General features: G+C 38.3%; 1 protein-coding gene across 4 annotated transcripts in view; it reads right to left on the bottom strand.

Moving 5' to 3' along the window:
* Positions 1–23,520, bottom strand: part of DTL (denticleless E3 ubiquitin protein ligase adapter) — a 58,376-nt gene that overhangs the window by 14,167 nt on the left and 20,689 nt on the right. For all 4 annotated transcript variants that reach the window (XM_006163707.3, XM_006163705.3, XM_006163706.3 and 1 more), the window contains exons 8-13: positions 21,184–21,257; positions 19,375–19,478; positions 18,993–19,097; positions 13,816–13,928; positions 8,174–8,263; positions 694–829 (exon numbers count right to left, since the gene is read on the bottom strand). In XM_006163707.3, the coding sequence (XP_006163769.1) occupies positions 694–829; positions 8,174–8,263; positions 13,816–13,928; positions 18,993–19,097; positions 19,375–19,478; positions 21,184–21,257 (622 nt within the window). The remainder of the gene's footprint in view (positions 1–693; positions 830–8,173; positions 8,264–13,815; positions 13,929–18,992; positions 19,098–19,374; positions 19,479–21,183; positions 21,258–23,520) is intronic.

The following is a 23,520-nucleotide window of genomic DNA, read 5'->3' as shown; positions in this document are numbered from 1 at the left end:
AGACACAAAAAGAAAAGTGAGAAGGCACCCTTTGTGGGGGATGATCACCCTGCAACCCCATTCCTTCCATTTCTCCTTTCGAGATTTTGGGCATACATGCACATACACCCAGTATGTTTTTCAAGCTGCTGGGTTTGGGACTCAAACTAAGTCAGCCATGTGGGATCAAGCTACTTCAACTATCATTCCATCAGCTGTTCCACATGTCATCCTTTCATTGAGGCCTCTCTGACCACCTAATATTTTGTAACAGCACACTTCATCATTTGTTCCTGTTTTCCTTTTTGTCCTAAGTATTTGTTACTTGACATAGTACTTAATTTTACTTACCTGTTATATTGCTAAACAAGCTAGCAATAAGTAAATAAAATTATTTACTAATGTGAAAACTCTATTAACAACTTTGGGACTCTCAATTTTTTTGTTCATTGCTGGATCTCCAGCAACTAAGAATAGTGCCTAACACACACTGAGTATTCAACAAGTACCTGTTGAACAAAGCCACAACTGTATTCCAGTGCCTTTTGCATGTGATAAACATAGCAGTGATCAGAAAATATGCACTGAAAAGACCAAGAAGATGGTGCTTTTCTTAAAAATACCTCAAAACAAGAACAAATCTAGTTTACCACTATGCATTGTACTAAACCAATCAAGCCATAAAAAAACTTAGAAAATAAACAATATCCTTACCTGGGCCAGCTCTCATCTCTTTCTTCTTCTGAGAGGCCCAACCCACCATGGAAAGTTTATCTCCTCCTGATTTCTCCTCTAGTCCTCTATTCAAGCGCCAGACTTTTAGTGTATTGTCATCAGAGCAGGTAGCAATCTGAAGATGGAGAATCAGCATGGGAGTTAAGTTTCAAAGAGTCACAACAAGGTGAAAAACAGGTTTGTCCTGGGACCAGCAGATGGCATCATGGTTATGTTGCTAGACTCCCATGTAGTACTCCACAGTTCAAGTCCTGGATCTGGTGGCTTAAAACTCACACTGGGCACGTGTGTGTGTGTGTGTGTGTGTGTGTGTATGTGTATGTGTGTACCCTAAATCCCAGGAGAATGGATTGCTGTGTGGCTACCCCCCTGGAGGGGTGATTTCTTGCCTTCTGTCTCTCTGGCAAAAGCATACACCCTAAAGCAAAAATCTCTATTAAAAAAGAAAAAAAAATATGTATGTCATAAAGGCTAAAAACTAGAGAATTATTTTATCTGCTATAATAGGATATAAAAAATGCTATCTGAGGGACCAGCAGTTAACGTAATGGCTATGTCGCTGGCCTCCCATGTAGTCGGCTGCGGTTCAAGTCCCGGACCCGGGGGCTTAAAACTCACGCCGGGTGCATGTGCATGCATGCCCAAGATCCCGAGCGGAGAATGGAGGAGAAGGGATTGCGGCATGGCCAACCCCCCGGGGGTGATTTCTCGCTTTCTGTCTGTCCCTCTGTGTGTCAGGTGAGCACACACATCCTATAGCAAAAACCTCTCCCCCAAAAAATTGCTATCTGAAAGATCATAGTCTTCTATTCCTTTCTTTCAGGAATCATCCCAGATTTCCAAAGCTGATTTTTTTATTTCTTTACACACATACTGCTGACATGTCTTTCATTCTTTCACTGCCAGTTAATTCTTGCCTAACCTAAAGTTCAACTATAATACCAGGTTCATTGCTTTTGGTTTTCTCAAAAACCTGGATAAGCCATTATCTTTATCACTTTCTATATAGCTTCCAAAATGTAATTAAGATCCCCTTTTAACTCTTTCTGCTAAATGATCAATCTGCGTATGTCATCAACATTCAATTCCTACAATTTTCTTCTGAATTTTATATTCCTATTGCTAAAGAAATGGGATCATTTCCAAGATCAAGCTTAGTCCATGACAGTAGTAGCCCAAGACAAATACAATGAAACCATTCCTTTGAGATTCTTTTTCAGATAGGTAGAGGGGCAATCTGGGAAAACAACTTCACTAGACTGAAGGAAGCTAAAAATAACCTTTGCCCCTTTAAAAATATCTGACCATTTCTGATCTTGGTCCCAAGCCTTTTATGGCAGAGAAAGTCCAGCTTGAAGAACTTGTGGCAAATGGCCACTGGTACCAGAGCTGTTCCCTTGCATTTGTTTATATAATTTCTCTATTTCAGTCACTAAGAGAAAGAAAAAGAGAACACACATTCTCTTAAGTCTTGGCCCCCAAGAGACTGGTAGCTTTTTCCTTTCCTTACTGGGAGGCCAGAAGAAGATACATACACTTAACTACTCAACAAGAAATGCTTGGAATCCACAGTCACTCTGCAACCTATTAGCAACATTTATCATTTACAGGGCACCTACTGTATGTCTGGCAACTTACACTTTTATTTATATTTTTTAAACTTTATTTTTATTCTTTCTTTTTTTTTCTTTTTTTGGGAGAGGTTTTTGCTATAGGGTGTGTGTGCTTGCTAGAAAGGCAGAGAGACACAGAGAGATAGAAAGAGAGAAATCACCCCCCAGGGAGGATGGCCATATTGCAATCCTTTCTCCTCCATTCTCCTCTCGAGATCTTGGGCATGCACGCACATGTGCCCGACGTGAGTTTAAGCTACCGGGTCCAGGACTCAACTGCAGTTTATATAATTATATAATTCCTGCAGTTGACAACATAGGAGTCTAGCAACAAGGCCATTATGCCAATTGCTGGTCCCAATCTTTATTATTTCTTTTAAATTTGCTATAAGGAGCACGTGGTCATCAGAGAGAGAGAGACAGAGAGAGAGAGAGGGAAAATGGGAAAGCAAGCCACCAAGTTTGGGACTCAAGACAGCTGTTGGCCATGTGGGAGTCCAGAGCCCTAACCATCACACCATCTGCTGGTCCCTTAAGAAAGCTGTTTCCTACAGGGTGCATGTGCTTGCCAGAGAGATAAACAGAGACAGGGAGACAGAAAGCAAGAAATCACCCCCACAGGGGGCATGGCCACACAATCCCTTCTCCTCTATGCTCCTCTCAAAATTCTGGGTATGTATGCACATGTGCCCAGCATGAGTTTCAAGCTGCTGGGTAAGGGACTCGAACCGTGGTCGACTATATGGGAATCCAGCAATGCAACCATTATGCCATTAGCTGGTCCCAACACTTTTCCTTCATATTCAATTCTCACAATATAAAGTTTTGTACTCAAATAATTTCATCAGAAAAATGGAAACAACAAAGTTATTTGCCCAAAGTCACTATAATTAAATGGCCAAGCTAGGATGTAAACCCAGGTTTCTCCTATTTCAAAAGTCAAATTACAAAAGAAAGAAATATATTCTATCTCCCTAACTCTAGACTTGGGACAAAATTATTTCAGAAATGTTCAAAAAGGTAACTAGATGAGGATAGACAAACAGCCCAGCCATTTCCTTTGAGTGTGCCCTCATAGGAAATAAAGATAACATATGATGGCTGAGATGCATGGAGATAAGAATATGATAGCCGGAAAAAAAAGGATGTAATTAACTGAATGATAAAAACCATTTGATAATATACTCCATATTAAAAGTAGATATTTCACTGGAAATAGCATGGAATCAAAGTGAAAAAAAATGTCACTGGGATGTAATTGGTTATGATACAAGTAACGATAAAAAAAAAAAAAGAAAAAGAAGAGAAAGGCTGGGCCAGCAGGTGGCCTGGTGGTTGGGGATGCTGGACTCCCACGTGGCCAATTGTTGTTTGAGTCACAGACCTGGTGGCTTGTTTTCTCACTTTCCCTCTCCTCTAGTGAGAGAGAGGGAAACATATAGGTAAATACATAGGTTTACTATTTGTCCTATAGTAAACTCTAAAAATTAATTAATTAATTAAAAAGGAAAGAAAAAAGAAAGACTCCACAAAGCTGAACACAGAAATGGTAACAGAATATAAAAATTAAGAGAAAACCACACCAGTGCCAGGAAGCTAGCAGGTATGACATGAATAGAAAGACTGTGAAAGGGGCCAGCAGATGGCATAGAGGTTACATTGCGTGACTCCCACATGGCCAATCACGGTTCCAGTTCTGGACCTGGTGGCTTGAAATTTGCACCAGGTGCATGTACATGTGTGCCCAAGACATTGGGCGGAGAAGGGATTACAGTGCGGTCATCACCCTTGGAAGGTGATTTCTTTCTTTTGAAGAGAGGTTTTTGCTATAGAGTATGTGAGCCTGATGGAGAGACAGAGACAGAAAGCAAGAAATAACCCCTGGGGGAGAGGGTAGCCATAACACAATCCCTTCTCTTCCATTTTCCTTTGAGATCTTAGGCATACACGCACATGCGCCTGGTATGAGTTTACGCCGCCAGGTCCAGGACTTGAACCACAGTCAACTATGTGAGAGTCCAGTGATGTAACCATCATGCCATCTGCTGGTCCCTTGGGAGGTGATTTTTCACTTTCCCTCTCACTGTCTCTGTCTCTTTCCCTTTCCCTCTCACTGTCTCTGTCTCTCTCTCTGGAGAACAAAGGTTCTCTACGGCAAAAACCTCTAAAAAAAAAAAAAAAGACTGGGAGAAGTTTCTAGAAGATAAAAAATAGATGGGAAAAATATGCAACAAAACCTCAAAACATTTTACTTGAATCCAGATATACCCAAAGAGTAGAGGCAATGGGGGTCAGGAGAACAAGGAGAATTTAAGTTGTTATTATATAAAATTCCTAAAAATACATGGAGTTCATTAATGTTTCTGGTCTTTCCACATTTTAAGTTTTTTTTTTGCTTTAAAGTATCACATAACATCGTTTTTTTGTGCGTGTGGTTTTTTCTGTTTGTTTGTTTTTGAGAGGTTTTTTGCTATAGGGCACGTGTATCTGACAGAAAGACAGAGAGACAGAAAGCGAGAAATCATCCCCCAGGGGGAATGGCCACGCCGCAATCTCTTCTCCTCTATTCTCCTTTCAGGATCTTGGGCACGCACACACACACACCTGGCATGAGTTTAAGCCACTGGGTCCAGGACTCGAACCATGGTCGACTACATGGGAGTCCAGCGATATAGCCCTTACGCTAACTGCTGGTCCCATGTAACACATAGCATCTTCACTTTAAGAAAAAAATTTAAAAGTAAGCATATTTTCTTCCAGTGTGTCTAAAATATTTCAGACCTACTTCTTATACAATTGTATCACAGATAACCTAACATATTAAGACTTCCCAGTAACCATGTTGTTAGTCATTAGCAAAACTCAAATTGGGCTGTGAAGAACATTCAAGATGTTACTTCTAATACATCACATTGATAACATGGAGAAAGAAAAAAGACTAGTTCGTACCTTACCTCAATCCCTTCTCCTCTATGCTCCTCTCAAAATTCTGGGTATGTATGCACATGTGCCCAGCATGAGTTTCAAGCTGCTGGGTAAGGGACTCGAACCGTGGTCGACTATATGGGAATCCAGCAATGCAACCATTATGCCATTAGCTGGTCCCAACACTTTTCCTTCATATTCAATTCTCACAATATAAAGTTTTGTACTCAAATAATTTCATCAGAAAAATGGAAACAACAAAGTTATTTGCCCAAAGTCACTATAATTAAATGGCCAAGCTAGGATGTAAACCCAGGTTTCTCCTATTTCAAAAGTCAAATTACAAAAGAAAGAAATATATTCTATCTCCCTAACTCTAGACTTGGGACAAAATTATTTCAGAAATGTTCAAAAAGGTAACTAGATGAGGATAGACAAACAGCCCAGCCATTTCCTTTGAGTGTGCCCTCATAGGAAATAAAGATAACATATGATGGCTGAGATGCATGGAGATAAGAATATGATAGCCGGAAAAAAAAGGATGTAATTAACTGAATGATAAAAACCATTTGATAATATACTCCATATTAAAAGTAGATATTTCACTGGAAATAGCATGGAATCAAAGTGAAAAAAAATGTCACTGGGATGTAATTGGTTATGATACAAGTAACGATAAAAAAAAAAAAAGAAAAAGAAGAGAAAGGCTGGGCCAGCAGGTGGCCTGGTGGTTGGGGATGCTGGACTCCCACGTGGCCAATTGTTGTTTGAGTCACAGACCTGGTGGCTTGTTTTCTCACTTTCCCTCTCCTCTAGTGAGAGAGAGGGAAACATATAGGTAAATACATAGGTTTACTATTTGTCCTATAGTAAACTCTAAAAATTAATTAATTAATTAAAAAGGAAAGAAAAAAGAAAGACTCCACAAAGCTGAACACAGAAATGGTAACAGAATATAAAAATTAAGAGAAAACCACACCAGTGCCAGGAAGCTAGCAGGTATGACATGAATAGAAAGACTGTGAAAGGGGCCAGCAGATGGCATAGAGGTTACATTGCGTGACTCCCACATGGCCAATCACGGTTCCAGTTCTGGACCTGGTGGCTTGAAATTTGCACCAGGTGCATGTACATGTGTGCCCAAGACATTGGGCGGAGAAGGGATTACAGTGCGGTCATCACCCTTGGAAGGTGATTTCTTTCTTTTGAAGAGAGGTTTTTGCTATAGAGTATGTGAGCCTGATGGAGAGACAGAGACAGAAAGCAAGAAATAACCCCTGGGGGAGAGGGTAGCCATAACACAATCCCTTCTCTTCCATTTTCCTTTGAGATCTTAGGCATACACGCACATGCGCCTGGTATGAGTTTACGCCGCCAGGCCCAGGACTTGAAACACAGTCAACTATTGAACCACAGTCAACTATGTGAGAGTCCAGTGATGTAACCATCATGCCATCTGCTGGTCCCTTGGGAGGTGATTTTTCACTTTCCCTCTCACTGTCTCTGTCTCTCTCTCTGGAGAACAAAGGTTCTCTACGGCAAAAACCTCTAAAAAAAAAAAAAAAGACTGGGAGAAGTTTCTAGAAGATAAAAAATAGATGGGAAAAATATGCAACAAAACCTCAAAACATTTTACTTGAATCCAGATATACCCAAAGAGTAGAGGCAATGGGGGTCAGGAGAACAAGGAGAATTTAAGTTGTTATTATATAAAATTCCTAAAAATACATGGAGTTCATTAATGTTTCTGGTCTTTCCACATTTTAAGTTTTTTTTTTGCTTTAAAGTATCACATAACATCGTTTTTTTGTGCGTGTGGTTTTTTCTGTTTGTTTGTTTTTGAGAGGTTTTTTGCTATAGGGCACGTGTATCTGACAGAAAGACAGAGAGACAGAAAGCGAGAAATCATCCCCCAGGGGGAATGGCCACGCCGCAATCTCTTCTCCTCTATTCTCCTTTCAGGATCTTGGGCACGCACACACACACACCTGGCATGAGTTTAAGCCACTGGGTCCAGGACTCGAACTATGGTCGACTACATGGGAGTCCAGCGATATAGCCCTTACGCTAACTGCTGGTCCCATGTAACACATAGCATCTTCACTTTAAGAAAAAAATTTAAAAGTAAGCATATTTTCTTCCAGTGTGTCTAAAATATTTCAGACCTACTTCTTATACAATTGTATCACAGATAACCTAACATATTAAGACTTCCCAGTAACCATGTTGTTAGTCATTAGCAAAACTCAAATTGGGCTGTGAAGAACATTCAAGATGTTACTTCTAATACATCACATTGATAACATGGAGAAAGAAAAAAGACTAGTTCGTACCTTACCTTGGATTGTTTTTTTCACCTTAGATTTTACTTAAGTTAAAAACGTAATTCTCAGGACCAGCAGTTGGCATAATGGCTATGTCGCTGGATTCCCACATAGTCGACCATGGCTTAAGTCCTGGACTTGGTGGCTTAAACTCACACCGGGTGCATGTGCATGAGGGCCCAAGATCCTGAGAGGAGAATGGAGGAGAAGGGATTGCGGTGTGGCCATCCCCTTTGGGGGGGTGGTGATTTCCCACTTTCTGTCTCTCTGTCTCTCACTGTCTTTCTGGCAAGCGCATGCACCCTATAGCAAAAACCTCTCAAAAAACAAACAAACAAAAGCCCCTTAATTCTCTATTTGGGAATGACTCTGGTGAACCAGAAATCCATCCTTATTCCTTACTAACAAGTGTAAAATATTGTTTTCTATTGGTAGGAAAAGCGGAGTATGTATGAGTAATGTTGACAAAGATCCTAAATGGTCTCTAGATCTTTAAATCTATATTTAAAGTCTATATTACTCTCAAACAAACCTTTGGAAAAATCTATAAACCTGTGATCCAGTGTTTAAACCAACTATGGAGAATTTTTCACAAACCTTTGTGAAGTCAGAAGGACACCAGCACACAGATGTGACTTCTTGAGTATGACCCAGGAGCACAGTAGGAGATTGCCAAGGTGTGGAGACCTAAGCCAATCAAAAAGAAAGAAACCAGTCAGCAAAGCAGTGATGTGACTCCTAGATATAGGCTTTGAATCTCAAAGGCCCTTAGACATGCCTAGTTATATCGGGTCATTGGAAAAGTCATAACATTTTTGCATAGAAAAACAGAAAGATATGTCATGAATTTTCAGATGATCCAATAATTCAGGAAAGAGTTCCCAGGGGCAATGAAACAGTCTCACTGATTTGACAAAACACAATGAAAACAGCTGAAAAAATATGAGCTTAGACAGCCAGACAATTCTTATTTCAAATCAGGACTTTCTAGCTTCATATATTGTGACTACAATTCAAGACTAGCACTATAGCATTTAGCTGGTAAATTTTCTTGAAGAATGAAGTTCAGTTACTAGGTAGTGCATTCAGGTGGACAACTTAGTCCCATTCTTAAATAGCCTAGACTTTATGGTATCTTCTCTACTCCACTACTTCTAGGAATACTAACTGAATCCGGAAGATACCTGAAACATGCTACTAGCTCTCTTGGGACAAGAAACAGTCTCCGTTACAAATGAAGACTCACTGACTTTTAAAATCCAAAATTATACTCCTTCATTTTGAACTGGATAACCTCCATTTTGAAGGAGGTATAAACTATGTTTTACATGGCACTTTGGAATCCTTTCTTTGTGGGGAAAAATATTTTCCTCTACAATTTTATTCCAGTTAATTTGCTTAAAGAAGTTTTAAACTTTTAAGTAAGCTTCATCAACTTTTACTATTATTTTAATGTATAATAAAATACAGCACTGTCACATTATACAGTACTGTACATGTAAGAATCATATTTTCACATCACTGAGTGTCACTAGTGATAGGCATTTGACAGCATCATACAGCTGATTCATTCGAGAGATTTAAATCCCCTTCATGGCTATGGGAATTAAACAGCACGAAAAGGAGCACAAACTCAGTAACTATTATTAGCGTGTGTATTTGAAAAGAGTGAGGAAGTTTGGCTGAGAGAAATTATTTCTCTTCATTTTCTTGAGGCACTGAATCATGGCTCTTTTACATAAAGAATGTGGAGATGACTCTGGAAGATAGTTGTGAGAAAGAGTAAGTAAATGTAATAGATTTCTCAGATGGTAGTTCAGAGATTTGACAGTTGATTCACAAGATTACCCGGACAGTTGATTCACAAGGTTACCCAACTCAATTATTACTACTCTTCTCTTGGGCTAAGGGGCACATATGCAAAGATTCAAAAAGCAAGACAAGAGCCGAACTAATTTGCACTGCTGAGTTAATTAACAGAAAAGGAAGCTTTTTTCCATATCTACAAAGATCTCACTTAGTGCCTACTCCTACAATACCACAGGCAACTCATTCTTTTACAAAGTAATGTATTTTAGAAAAGAGCTTTTAGATAATCTCTAACTATACCAATAATCCCAGTAATTCTCCTTCTTTCTCCACTTGGGATAGCCCCAATCCCTTAAGTCTCTCTGCATCAAAGGCCCCCAAAATTCTGGTGGTAGCAAATTCAAAGGAAGAAAAGGCTTATTATCCCTGGTGATGCTGTGCTCTCTAGACTAAGGATGCGACTACATGGGAGACCAGGGTTCAATTTCCAGTTCTATCTAAAGGCTGAGCCTAGTAGCATGGGCTCAGTGGTTAAAGAAGGCTCCCACATGGCTGACTACAGTTAGAATCCTCAGTGGCTTGAAAAGCAAGTCAGGTATGTGTGCACGTGTGTTCTAGATCCCAAAGGAATGGAGAAATAGAGGCAAAAGGATTGTGGGATGACCATACCCCATTGAGGGGTGCTCTCCCCCATTTCACTCTCTGGCAACTGCCCTCTGGCAATTAAAAAAAATGAAAGTGGTAGGAAGGTTCCTCAACAAGTTAAACATAGAATTAATTATCATTATCACTGAGAAATTCTTAGGTATATATTCCAGGAAAGTTGAACATATATGTTCGAACAAAAACTTAAACACAAATGCTTATGTTCATAAAATCAAAAAATAAACACAATTCAAATGTCCATTGATTGATAAACCGATAAACAAAGTATGGTCTATCCATACAATGGAGTATAATTCAACCACAAAAAGGGACGAAATACTGGTAAATGCTACAATATGGATGAAACCTGATAACATTTTATGCTACGTGAAAGAAGACACAAAATGCCACATACTGTATGACTCCATTTTTAATGAAATGTCCAGAATTGGCAATCTAGACAGAGAATACAGGTTAATGGCTATTAGAGGGAGAGGGAATGAGGAATGAATGTTAAAAAATATGAGATTTCTTTTTGGTATAATGAGTATTTGGGAATTAGATCGTGATGGTTATACAACATTGTGATTATATTAAAAACCATTTAACTATACATTTTAAGATTACTAAATAGGAATTTTATGTTATACAAGTGGTATCTCAATTTTAAAAATGTGTTGGGAAAGGCATATTATAAGCTGAAATGAGAAACTAATGTCTAACAAGATTTTATAAACTTTAATGAGTTATTTGGCTTTTGGACTATCCTAGAGAAAATTACTATATTTTCCTGTAATGAAACCTAGATGGGTTTTGATCCTTCATTTTCATTCAAATAAGTTTTTATTTATTGTCATTTCATTGTTGCAAAACATTGCCATAATTATATTATCTCAGTTTTTAAAAGCCTCCCTTTCTAAGCAGGGAGGAGACTATTAAGTTCAAGAAACATTTATAGCTATATATTTTGGGAGTGATCAAATACAGAAAACTGTCCTCTTGCATGTCTACTTTTGATAAAATAAAGACTTTAATTCAAGGCATATAGATTCCCAAAGTCTAAACTCTCAGAACTAGGACAGTACTTCTAGAAGTAAATGGCTCTATCTTATACCCTTCCTAAAGCATTTTGAGTACTTAACTATGCAAAACAGATCTGCACTTTTCCTCACAAAATCTCCTTATTCTGCCCAGTTGGAAACCAAATCTAATCTTTACTTGTCATGAGATCATTTACACTTCCTAAAGTGTCAAGCTCAATGTTTGCCAGTCAGCAGTAAATGACTGTGCCAAATCAGTTTATTTATAACCACTTCAATTCTATTCAGTGGCTATATCAGAAACAAACCAGGGAAGAGGGAATAAGCGTGGGGGCGGTACAACAAGCAGGAAATTTAAAAAAACATAGTATTAAATACTTTTACGTTTGGGCCTCCATATTAGAGAATCTAAATTTTTACATCTCCCCTTTGCTAGGTAGTAGTGAGGATTCAAAGGCTGTTCTCTTCTGTAAGGTACAGAACTCCCTTCTTTTACTGTTTTATGCCCATGGTGTTTGCAGAATAAAAAAATCCCAACAGTTACAAATATTGTGACTTCTTAGACAACCTAATAATGGTTTAGATATTTAGCTTGCATGGAATTGCCTTTATAAAACATTACCCACCCCTCCCACCCTTTACCATGGAAAAGAGAAACTGAGCCACTCCCCTAGGCAAATTCAATTTTAGGAGCAGCAGTTTGCCAGGGTCTCAAATATCAGAGCCTGTACACTGAGTTATGTGTGGAAAGGCAGAACATCATGTCTGAACCACGTCATTCAACACTGACATGTGACCCAGTCTAGGAATTCAAAAAGGGCCTCCCATGGATGTGGTGGCCACTGATTGGATATCTGAAAATGGGTCACAAATTAACAGCCAAGTGACTTTACTGTGTTTCTTTAAAGGGACAAAGTGCCCCCTGAATTCTTATTCCCTGAAACAAAATTTTTAAAATGCCTTTGTGTTAGAGCAGAGGGATAATGAAACTTCAAGGATTAGCCAAAAAAATTATGTGTGTACATACACACACATACAATATATAATTATATACATTTATTACATATACATATAAGTAAAATGCTGATCTCCAATAACTTAAAAAGAATGAGCAATATGTAAGTTTTTACATAAACCTTTATTACGCTTTTTGGTTATTGGTCTAAAATTCCAGGTTTTTTTGTTTTTGTTTTTGTTTTTAGAAGAAAAACTTAAAAACATACAGACCTGTGGTAGGAATATAAATCCTCTAGTTAAGTTGGAAGCCAAAGTAGAGAAAGGAATGTAGGTAAGACAGTGAGGGAAGAGGGAAAAAAAAGATAGTAAAATAAGCATAAGGTAAAATATGAAAAACAAAATTTAACATTTAAGACAGAAGCCTTAGCTGCTAGTAATGAACACTGTTCAAGTTTAAATCTCAAATAAGAATATATAGACAGGAAGCCAAGTTAAAAACTCATCATGAGCTATGTCTCGAGTACATATTTCATAAACACATTTTCATTAAAAAAGACAGAAATATGCTTGTAGAAAGAGACAGGTCCATCATCAAAGCATCCTGGATAATACAATATCTCCACCTTGTGCCCATTTAGGATATTGTTACTAAAAGTTTTTAAGAAGGGAGTGTTGCATTTTTAATTTTAGGTACACAGAAATCCCTTTTTCATACTTCCCTCAGGACTAGATGAAATTAAACTAAAGAATTATGCTTCATACCAGACAGGTTCCGCCCTGTCCTAAGACATCAATGACATGATTTACTAACTCCTGGCAGGACTAACAACATAATATTCTCTTTAGAAGGGATTTAATGTAAAAACTACAGATCAATAAAGTTTTAGACATTATGACTCTAAAACCCAAAATATACAAACTCTGATCATACAATTCACCATCAAAGACAATTATGAAGTTAAAAGGAAATACAGAATATAACTAATTTTAGCCCTAGGTGATCTTTCTCCAAACTACCAGACCATTTTCATAAATTATTTCCAACAAAGACATTTTTCAGTAATCACTAAGTGCTACTGGTATAACATTTCAGTTTTCTCCACTGGACTTTATATACTCTGAATTTCTTAGCTTATGGTAGTTACTTTAGAATTATTGTTATTTAGAAAGTAAAATCTATATCTATATATCTGTATGTATACATATAAATTAGAATAACAAAGAGAAATCTATAAAATAAAAAAATTAAATATCATTATTAAACATATAAAACACTGATAAAGCAGCCACATCTATTCAAGTAGCCTGAAGACTGGCTACTTGCAAGAAAGAATAAAGAATATAATCACACACACACACACACACACACACACACACACACACATACACACACATATAAAATTTGATCAGAAAAAGAGGGAGAAAGAGAGAGAAAGAGAAAGTGAAAAAGTAAGCCACCAGGTCTGGGAGTTGAACCAGTCTACCATGTTGGAGTCAAATGCCTTAACCACACCACATTGCCTGCCAGCCCCATACACAAATATTTTTGTGTAATTTTTTTTTTTTTTTGTGCAAGGCTCTACAGATGATTTAAGCATAAGTCCCTAGGGATCAAAATGATGTATCGAATCAGTTAGAACACAGAGCAGACAGGCAGTACAGTGTGTTTTCCAGGAAGTAGGATAAAGTAGCTAAGGTTCTTAGTCCTTTCTGAATCCTCAGGTTCTTCATAACCTGTTTGCAAGAATGCTTCAGTTTCATATTGTGGGGGTAGGTTTGGCATCTTACCTTCCAGATGTAGGCAGCTTCATCACTTGAACCACTGATTAAAAACTGGTCATCTGGACTAAGACTAGATTTTACATAAAAGGTAGAGTTCTGGTGTCCATTGAAGATAGCCACTACAACAAAAAACAACAAATTACTTGGTTCTTACTATTTCTGGTGTTTAAATGTCATTTTATTTTTTTATGACAGTGTACATATACACGAGAAACAGAGAGAGCATGTGTACAATCTTGTCATAGCACAACCCCATTCCCTAGCTCTCCAGCTCCTCAGGATCTTGGGTGCTGCCACATGTCCAGCATAAACAATACATATATTCTAACAAGATTAATCACTGCACTGATTATTGGAACAAATGGTCAAGTTTTACTCAACAATAAAAGGGAACTGAAAATAAAGAACACCCTTTAGAAAAAGGCTTTTACGTTAGACCCAGCCCCATGGACTTAGTCTTAATATCTGGTGTGGTGCTGGCCATATCAAGTGAGAAAATTGTGATAAAACATTCTTAAGGAAAAGAATCCATTTATTGTCCATTCTTGTAGTAAAATGACGTTAGACTCTCTCCAGCAACCCCAAGAAAAGGGCTTTTACCATCGCATAATGCAAAGTTCTAACTTCCTCTTAGACAAGCCTCTTGAGGGTAAATTTCCTATCTTATTCTTTCCTCATTAGACCTTATAGTGCTTTGAACAGAGTAGATCTTCAAGCATTTGTTCCAATATAGGTAAAAATTAGCAAAAAGAATTATCTGAATTCTGGTTAAGACGTACTGAAAGCTTATCTGAGATACAGCAGTCTTTTTAATCGAGTGCTTTAAATGGGCTGAATGGAGGGAACCAGCAGTTAGCGTGGTGGCTATGTCGCTGGACTCCCACGTAGTCGACCGTGGTTCGTGTCCCAGACCCGGTGGCTTAAAACTCACGCCGGGTGCGTTTGGGTGCGTGCCCAAGATCCCGAGAGGGGAATGGAGGAGAAGGGATTGCGGCGTGACCATCCCCCCCGGGGGGTGATTTCTCGCTTTCTGTCTCTATGTCTCAGTCTGTCTGTCTGTCTGGCGAGCACACACGCCCTATAGCGAAAACCTCTCCAAAAATAAATAAATAAATAAATAAATGGGCTGAATGGTAGAAGTAGCTGAAGGGTAAGCTATATGAGAACATGTGCAATACTAGGTTAGGTTTAGCCTTCAGGTTTATTCTTCCATTATCTATGGCAAAAGGGCAAATAACCCATCCAGCTGAGTACAAAGTGCTTTTTTGTTTTGCTTTGTTATTGAAGAGAGGTTTTTGCTATAGGGTACGAGTGCTCCGGGAAAGACAGAGAGGGACAGAGACAGAAAGCAAGAAATCACCCCCCCAGGGGGGATGGCCATGCCACAGTCCCTTCTCCTCCATTCTCCTCTCAGATCTTAGGCACGCATGCGCACACGCCTGGCAAGAGTTCAAGACACCAGGTCAGGACTTGAACTGTGGTTGACTACATGGGAGTCCAGTGACATAACCATTAAGCCATCTGCTGGTCCCAGTAAATGTGCTTTTGACAGGTTATTCTAACCTAGAATCTGAGGTGTCTGGCATCAACACACTACTAGGAAATACCAAAGGAAAAAAAAATCTCAGTTATTGGAAAATTTTAAGATATATCTGGGCAAGAAAAAAAAAAATCATACTTTTAACTTTCAATAAAGTATTAGTAAGGAACTTAACAGCTTTCTATAAGTGATCACAGAAATCCTTTTCTTTTTCTAGCATAAAACTGGAGAACTTTGTATTTATAGGTTTTAAAGAAAAAACCTACATACATATCAAATATTCTCCATATAAGACTATAATTGCCAGAGGGTATGTGTGCTTGCCAGAGAAAGACAGAGGGAGAGGGACAAAATGCCTCATCCCACCCACAAGGGGGCTGGTCATATTGCAATCCCTTCTCTTCCATTTCTCTATCCTATCAGGATCTGGGGGAAACATGCACACTGAGTATGTTTTTTAGGTTGTCAAGGCCAGGATTCAACTATGTAGGATCTGGCTTCCCTTAAGCACTAGACTACAGGGCTGGCCCTTGGACACTTTTTTTTTTAATTAATAAAGATTTTTGTTGTAGGGCGTGTGTACTTGCTAGAGACATAGAGACACAGAGACAGAAAACAAAAAAATCCCTCCCCCCACCCCCAGGAGGGATGGCCATGCTGCAATCCCTTCTCCTCCTTTCTCTTCTCAAGATTTTGGGCATGCACACACACGTGCCTGGACTGAGTTTCATGTCACCAGGTCCGGGACTCGAACCGTAGCAGATTATGTGCAAGTCCAGTTACGTAACCATTACACAATCTGTTGGTCCTCATTTGTTATTTTTAAAGACAGGGTCACATTATGGCACCCAGGCCAGTCTCAAGCTAGCTATTCTCCTACCTCAGCTTCCCTGAACTGCTGAGATTTTAGGTGGATGACACTACACCGAGCCTTTAGATTGGACAGGAAATCAAACTGAGGCCTCCCATGTGGTCTCAGTATGGAGAGCGTAGCATCCTAGCAGTGTACACCACTACAGGTCAACTCAGACATTTTTATTGCGAAAGTGAAGCAGGACATGAATTTAATTCAGATGCTCATTATAAACCTGCTATGACAGATAAATCCTCACAAAAAGAACATGCTCCTTTACTCTTAATACAACTACAAAACTAAATGTTCACCTTCCTCAAATCTCAGCTGCAAATGGATACTAGAGACAAAATTTCTCACTAAACCTGTAAGTATCTGCCCTCTGCTGGTCTAAGATATGCCAGTATGAAGTACCTTATAAATGCTTTAAAACTAGCTAAAAATCTTTTTAAAACCTATACTGCCTTTAATTAATTAGCTCGATTTAATCTTTCTTTGTTGATCTGGGGTTTTAAAGTGCTATAGAATCATCCTTTCAAATATCACAGTATAATACACTGTGAGCAAAAAGTATGAGAGATCAAGAATTGAGTCCAAGACTTTTTCTGAAGTTTGGAAAAGGCAATCAGATATTATACACAAACACACACACAGATGCACACACACATGCTGGTATCTAAGAAATAAATCTATTCATCTGTTTATCTATCAGAGCAAATAAAATTGTCTTAGGAGCACAGAAAAAGGTTATTATTAGTGAAATTGACTTGGGTATGTCTCTTTGACAGCAAAAGAATAAACCAAACTCAAGGTCCCTTTTAGTGCCATACTCTACCAAAAATTATACAGCAGATAATGTAATCAGAACTTGGGCCAGCAGATGGCGAAGTGGTTACGTTGCAGGATCCCATAAGGCCAACTGCAGTTCAAGTCCTGGACACAGTGGCTTAAAACTCGTGCCAGCCTTGGGACCAGCAGTTAGCATAATGGCTATGTCGCTGGACGCCCATGTAGTCAACCGCGGTTCGCATCCCGGACCTGGTGGCTTAAAACTCACACTGGGCTCGTGTACGTGCGTGCCCAAGATCCTGAGAGGAGAACGGAGGAGAAGGGATTGCGGCGTGGCCATCCCCTCTGGGGGGGTGATTTCTCGCTTTCTGTCTCTCTGTCTGTCTAACGAGAGCACACGCCCCTATAGCAAAAACCTCTCCAAAACAAAGAAAAAAGAAAAAACAAACAAACAAACAAACAAAAAGACTCATGCCAGCCACATGTGTATGCATTCCCAAGATCCCAGGAGGAGAATGGGAGAGAAGGGACTGCGGTATGGCCAGCTCCCCTGGGAGAGCTGATTTCTTACTTTCCCTCTCACTATCTTTGTCTCTTTCTCTCTAGTGAGTGTACACACCCCATGGCAAAAACCTCTTAAAAAAAAAAAGTACCGGCAGATAACATAATGGTTATGTTGTTGGACTCCCAGAACAGAATTATAAAACATATATAAATAATATATAGTATATAATCAGGATTAGGTCAAATCTTTGGGCGAAAACTTTTGAAATTTCTATTTTATATAACTAATTAGATCAGCAGTTCTCCAAGTTGATTCCATTAAGGAAAATAGCAAAAGGAGTTATAAAACTTCTTTCCTTTCCCAAATACTCTTGCTCTTGTTTAAGAGAACACCAGTCTAATCCAAGGTATTGGAAATGCTAATTGTGATCCTGCCTAGATATCAAAGTCCTAATAATAGCTTGAGGCAATCTTTGGAAACTTTTCTAAGCACAAACAACGTAAGTTCTATACTATTTTGAGGTTTCTTGTTTATCAGTGCATCCTATTTTAGTGGCAAATAGATAGCTCTAGGGATTGGTTATGCAATTCAAGTGTTTTTGATAGAGCTATATTGAGGAAAGAACCAGGCAACGGGTCTTGTTTAAGTAACTGATAATGTTCTTAAAAATAGTGTAACCCGAATAACTCTCTTAAAGCATGCTTGAGAAACTTGGGTTACTTTTTAAAAATACAATTTATTAATTAATTAATTTTTTTTTTTTGGGGGGGGAGAGGTTTTTGCTATAGGGCATATGCGCTCACCAGAAAGAGAAAGACTAAGAAGCAGAAAGTGAGAAATCACACACTGGGGGGATGGCCATGGTGTAATCTCTTCTCCATTCTTCTCTTGGGATCTTGGGCATGCACACACACGCACCTGGTGTGAGTTTAAGCAACCGGATCTGGGATCCGAACTGTGGTCAACTATATGGGAGTCCAGCAACATAGCCACTATGCCAACTGCTGGTCCCTATTTATTAAGTATAAGATTTTTATATTCTTGAGAAAAGAAATAAAAATGGGAAAACACCAAGAGATAAAATGCCTTTGTCCAACATTAAGGAAAAGTCTAAGGTAGACTGAAATTATTTTGAAAATCTGAAAAATTCAGCCCCCTAATTTTAATTAACAACCATCAAAAAAAGACAAAATCTGAGGACAATTTTCTCTACCATATAGCTTACTAAAAAACTGAAATAACTCTAAATAGTGGCCAAAAGGTATAATTTCAGGAGGAACCCACTATTAAAATTAAGTCACCATAAAGAGCAAGATGTTGTTTATTTATGAAATCATACAAGGAAAGCACACCTATGAAAACATCGTTGAAACTAATCAAAGACACTAAAGCCCTCATAGGTCTTAATAAGTTTGGTTTAGAAAAAATAACATTAAAAAATCACTAACAAGAAAGCCCCATTATTAGGAAGCGAATGTGAATGACTACTATCTTGCCTGGAGAAGTCTTTAATCCAGTCATATTGAACATGTAGACGTTGTCATCTGTGCAATTAGCAAATAAAGTAGAGCCAGTGGAATCTAAAACCAGACTTGAGTATCCTGGAAAAAGAAAACTTTAGTTAGCATGTCATAATACCAATGAGTAGACCTGAGGCTAAAATTCAAAGGCAAAATGGATCATTCTACAAGAAAAACCATCGAAATTATTTTCCCCCCAAAATGTATACAAACCAAAAATATTGCTAAGTTTTTATCTCTTGAACTTCAAAAGATATTAAAAGTTTCCCAATGAAAATTAGCCTGATGCAGTTTCTTAAAGTTTTAGCAAAAACTCAAAACTTCCCCTGAAAATCCTACAGTCCAAGGAAAGGCTTACCTAGTTTCCGAGTACTGCTCCCTGGGTAAAGGAAAGACTTGGATGCTATGGGTTCTTGTCGATAAGCAGTGTAATTTTTGCGTAAATCCCATACTTTGATTATCCTAAAAACAAAGGCAAGTAAAATTATTTTGTACATCTCCCAATCCCAAACAATTTCAATTGTAATGAATGTAAAATGATTTTTAATGTAACTCCTCTAGCATGTTAACCAGGTACAGTGAAGGCATCTCATTGGGAAACAGATGAACTATCTTCATATTGTCATCTCCAATGTCAGGCTTACAATTCTGGCAGACGGAAACAGATGTGATCTGACCCAGTGATGGGTTACTTGAGTTTACTCGAAGGGAGCGGAAAAGGAAGATGAGGTTGTGTGCTGAGAGTCACTGTTCCATTGTTTTTAGGAAAAACACTTCCTAAGCCTTTAATGCTCTGCATATATTCTTTGACATCTTAAATAGCAGACTCTGTCCCTATGATTATATTTTTATACATAAATGTAAAGTAATCTAGTAAAAAAAAGTCCTCTGAAAGAGAGAAATTATTTTTTCATTTTATCTACTAGGATAATTGCTTTAATCCTGTACCTCTACTTGGTACGCAACTTGAAAATATAAGCTTGATATAGAAGGGCAGTATCCTTGGAAATAAACAGCAAGCTTTCATAGCTATTCACAAGTATAACTGTTTTTTATTATTTTGAGAGAGGTTTTTGCTATAGGGAGTGTGTGCTCACCGAGGAGACAGGTCCCCACAAATATAACTATTAACCTTGAGATAATCCTTTATTTGTGGCTCAGAATTTGGTTCACAGAAGAGTTTTGATATCTAGAGGACATAATGAAAATCCTATTTGAATAGGCCATCATTTTTTAAATTAAAATTTTTGCAGAAAGGAAAGACTTGGAAAATATAATGGGAAAATAAAAAATTAAAAAAGGGGGACCAGCAGATGGTATAATGGTTACGTCGCTGGACTCTCATGTAGTTGACTGCGGTTCGACATGGAGGCTTAAATTCACACCAGGCACATATTCGTGCATGCCCAAAATCCTGAGAGGAGAATGGACAAGGGATTGTGGTGTGGCCATCCCCCCAAGGGATGATTTCTCACTTTCTGTCTCTCTCTGTGTCTTTGGTGAGCACATGTACCCTATAGCAAAAATCTCTCTCAAAAAAAAAAAAAAAGAATACATAAATGTATTTAAAATGAAAAAATCCTTGTCTGCAAATAACTCATATTCTAAAAAAATGACCAATTAGTAAGTATCACAGACTTATTTGGAAACCAAAAATTCAGATCAATCATGGATGGCAGGTAATGAAAATCATTAGGCCTTCTTATCAATCCTAGTTAGATTACTCGCAGAAATGTCAATAACATGCCCAGAGTCAAATTTCTTCTTTCAGGATATTCCTAAACCTGAAAAGGTAAAATCCAAATAGAAACTTTACTCCTCAAAAGAATACGAGACTAAATTATCCTACATAAAGTAAGCAAGCTACCCACCCAGTTTCTTCTCTATATTAGCATCAGCAGCTAACACTATTCCTATATGCTAGACAATGGGCTAAGAACACATGCATTATCACAAATGCTTATACGAATTAAAGTCTGAACTATTTATTTTCCAGTGTGATCTGCAGTTCCCTTTCTCAGCTGAGGTACTTGCTACATAAAAAGTTAAATACGAATGTGTTCAATTATAATGGAACCATGTAACTTCCCTACTGCAGCTTATGAAAAACATCTCATCAAAAAAACAAACAAAAAAACACAAAAAAACAAGAAATAGAAACTCTCACCCATCCACAGCTCCTGCTGAGACTAATGTATTCTCATCTTGAAAGAGGACCACAGTAACACTCTGTTGGAAATCCTAGTAACACAAGAACAAAAAGGAAAGAAGGAAATCCTCTCTTGAACATCACAGTCTTCACTATCAAGGGAATAACGTTATAAAACATGGCTCCCCCCTCCATCAAACTCCGAATTACACTAAATCTTCACTTTACAATAACCCTACTCAGATCCTAATCAGACATGTATGCTGACCAAGATACAATTCTAGCAAGGAAATAACCCAAACATCATTAAGTTCCAGCATATAGTATTAACATTTTGACTTCTACTTCAGAAGAAAACTGTTGATTAAAAGATTTTGTGAGACTACTGGGTCTACTTAGAATTACCGCTACTAATAAACTATGTATTCTTAGGAAACCCATTTAATTTTTCTGTGCCTGTTTCATCTATAAAATTGTTAATGTCCACCCAAATTACTATACAGTAGTATCTAAATTATTACATGTTATTAACTTTTAATTATTAATCATTAAAAGGGCTCAATGGAGTTTTACCTCCTAACTGCTGTTACCTAACAAGTTGTCTTAACTCAGAATCTGATGAATTATCTGAAATGTTACTCATTTTAACTTCATCTGGCCTTCACAGATCATCATCTCTTTCTATTCATGCCTGTGTCCAGTTCGTGGTATGCAATTTTAAGTCCTAATTTTTTTTTAAGAGAGATTTTTTTTTTTGTTCTAGGGTGTGTGTACTAGCCAGAGACCGAGAGACAAAGCAACAGAAAGCGTCACTCCCTAGTGGGGATGGCCACGCTGCAATCACTTCTCCTCCATCCTCTTCTTAGGATCTTGGAAATGCATGCATATGTGCCCAGCATGAGTTTTAAGCTGCCGAGTCTGGGACTCTGAACTGCAGTTGACTATGTGGGAGTCCAGTGATGTGACCATTATGCCATCTGTTGGTCCCTCAGTTCTAATGTTTTAGCAATTACACTTCCTCCAAAGTATTAACGTGACCCTGCAAACCAGGCACATTAGAAAAATAAAAACATTAAAGTAAAATCAATGAGTGTTTTTAGTAAGAAAAGATGTATTACTGACGTTGAGCTTTTGATTCTTAGTTACCACATCCTATTCAAGCTTTTCTCAATACATTTAGTAACATTTTGCCAAACACTTAAAAAATATACAAAAACTGGGGCCAGCAGGTGCTGAACTCCCACATGGCCAACCATGGTTCAAGTCCTGGACCTGGTGGCTTTCTCTCTCTCTCTCACTCTGCCCCTCTCTGGTCAAATTAGAATAAATAAATAATTTTAATAAATAATTATTTAAATAATGTATAAAAATATACAAAAACTCACATCTTTTCTATAGTTTGTATTATGAAAACAATAAGGAGGCATCACTATAGAAAACTGAATCTTAATACTCAGTATGCTTCATTCTCCTGCCTTCTAATGAACTGAATAACACTGTAGGTTTATGCATGTATGGAAATCTCTAGGGATGGGATTCAGAACGCTAACTACAATAATTTTTATTTCTTTCATATAAGAGAGACAGACACCTTCAACAAGATCTTGCCAAATCATTATTTCCTCCTCCCTCAACCTCAGGCTTCCAGGATCAGTTATGTACACCTGGCAATTTTGGGCAATCCCAGGATCCAAACCTTAGTTTTCCAGCACTATAGAGCAGTGCTCTATGGACTGTACCAATGCAGCTGGGCCAGAAAACTGAATTTTTTTTTTCTTTTTTAAAGTTTTGCTATAGGGTGAGTATATTCACCAAAGAGAAACAGAGAAAGAGAGAAGGAAGGAAAATGAGAAAGCACCTCTTAGCCCCTATGGCGGGTGACTATGCTGCAATCCCTTTTCCTTTACTCATTTTCTTCTCAAGATTTTGGAAACACAAGCTGGCATGTCTTTCAAACCACATGATCCAGTACTTGAATTTCACAGTTGGCCATGTGGGATCCAGCTGCCATAATACTATGCCACTGGCTGGTTCAGAGAATTGATTTTTTTTTTTCTTTTCTGAGAGTTTTTTGCTACAGGGCGCGTGTGCTTGCCAGAAAGAGAGAGAGACAGAGAGACAGAAAATGAGAAATCACCCCCCCACCCCATTCTCCTCTCGGGATCTTGGGCACCCATGCACATGTGCCTGGTATGAGTTTAAGCCACCACGTCCGGGACTCAGACCACAGTCGACTACATGGGAGTCCAGTGACATAGCTATTACGCCACCTGCTGGTCCTGAAAGCTGAATTTTTTTTTTTTTTTTGGAGAGATTTTCCCTTTAGGGACCGGGCGCTCGCCAGACAGACAGAGA

This window comes from Tupaia chinensis, unplaced genomic scaffold (genome assembly GCF_000334495.1).
Source record: "Tupaia chinensis unplaced genomic scaffold, TupChi_1.0 Scaffold142846_1, whole genome shotgun sequence".
NCBI lineage: Eukaryota > Metazoa > Chordata > Mammalia > Scandentia > Tupaiidae > Tupaia > Tupaia belangeri.
The sequence above is the reverse complement of the archived record's forward strand: the minus strand, read 5'-3'. Positions and strand labels throughout refer to the sequence as shown.